Raw genomic sequence first — 1,487 nt, 5'->3', positions numbered from 1 at the left:
ACTCTCACCGCCCTTGTAGCCCATTTATTCTTCTTCCCATCCATATTAATGAATGTCCATACCACGGTACAGATATGGACAGGAGGAAGAGTCTGCAGGAGCCAGAGCATTGCACCCACCCTCCACTGATAACGGTTGTAATGTTTTACTGGCTCCTATGCTAAAAATAATAAATGCACAGTTTTTCTTTTATGAAGACATGTGCATTTATTTATCTATTGTTTTCAAAAAGTGGAATTGCCCTTTAAATAACTACTTTAACACGTTCTCAGTGGCTATACGCATATATGCATCAACATTGCGGTGGGCTTTAATGGCACTCTGGCAGATATATGCATATGGCCAGCTCTGCTGTTCTGTGCTCCCAGCACAGTGACCAAGTTGTCACTGACAGCTCCCGGTCAGTGTTTATGGGACGGGCTCCCGACCATGTGACCAGTGTGACGTTCACTCACAATGATCACATGATCAGTAAGCCTACCTGCGACTACCAGTATTCAGTTGTTTTAACAATTGAATTGTGTATTTTTATCGGTTTAATATTAATTTGAGAAACATTTGCGCAATTATCGCAGGGCCTACAAATTTAGTATCACCATCTTTTTATTCTACCGGGCCTGCGCTTTCAGAAAATATATGGTTTGGGGGGTCTTTTACAAACGCTAGCAACGCAGCAGTTGAAAATCAAATCAATAGGAAAAAATTGCAGAAAATTCAAAAATGGCTTGGCCAGCTGATTTGAAAAATGTTCCGGAGGGTTTGGCAGCGAAAGGGTTAAAGGGGTGGCAGGAGTCAGTGGCAGAAGCATGGGGTTATTTAGATTCATCTATATTGTTTAGTGTTTTATCAATTTATTTATTTTTGAAATGCTTATTTTTTCCTGTTGTTTTAATTCCAGGAAGGTGCACCACAGTATGTCTTCCCTGTCACAGCTGAAAGAACTCTTCCGTCGGGCCGATGCAGTCTGCTTTGATGTGGATAGTACTGTTATTAAAGAAGAGGGCATAGATGAGCTGGCAAAGTTCTGCGGTGTGGGAGATGCAGTGGCAGAGATGTAAGTGAACTTTCCCATTTGGGAAATTCAAAAATGGTTGTGTATATGCATTGGCATGTCCCGTGTAATGAAAACATGCTAAACTAGTAATATAGAGCTTCTTGCACATAGACATGTCACATTTCAATTTCATACCACTTTTTCCTAAACAATAACCTATTATACATGGAATAATGTTAGCCACATTTAAAAAAAAGAATATTAAGATTCAAGAAGAAAGTCATTGACCATATAAACCATAAAGAAGAAAGTCAGTGAACATGTAAACCATAAAGAAGAAAGTCAGTAACCATATAAACCATAAAGAAGAAAGTCAGTAACCATATAAACCATAAAGAAGAAAGTCAGTAACCATATAAACCATAAAGAAGAACGTCAGTAACCATATAAATCATAAAGAAGAAAGTCAGTAACCATATACACAATAAAGACG

The 1,487-nt window shown here is 38.5% G+C and overlaps 1 protein-coding gene across 1 annotated transcript in view; it reads left to right on the top strand.

The window, feature by feature from the left end:
* Window positions 1-901: 901 nt before the first annotated feature.
* PSPH (phosphoserine phosphatase) overlaps window positions 902-1,487 on the top strand; it is a 9,205-nt gene continuing 8,619 nt past the window's right edge. The window contains exon 1 of the mRNA XM_018571018.1: window positions 902-1,054. Coding sequence (XP_018426520.1) covers window positions 915-1,054 — 140 coding nt within the window. The 5' untranslated portion in view covers window positions 902-914. The remainder of the gene's footprint in view (window positions 1,055-1,487) is intronic.

The sequence above is a fragment of the Nanorana parkeri genome, unplaced genomic scaffold (assembly GCF_000935625.1).
Source record: "Nanorana parkeri isolate BGI_ZX_2015 unplaced genomic scaffold, ASM93562v1 scaffold1654, whole genome shotgun sequence".
NCBI lineage: Eukaryota > Metazoa > Chordata > Amphibia > Anura > Dicroglossidae > Nanorana > Nanorana parkeri.
The sequence above is the reverse complement of the archived record's forward strand: the minus strand, read 5'-3'. Positions and strand labels throughout refer to the sequence as shown.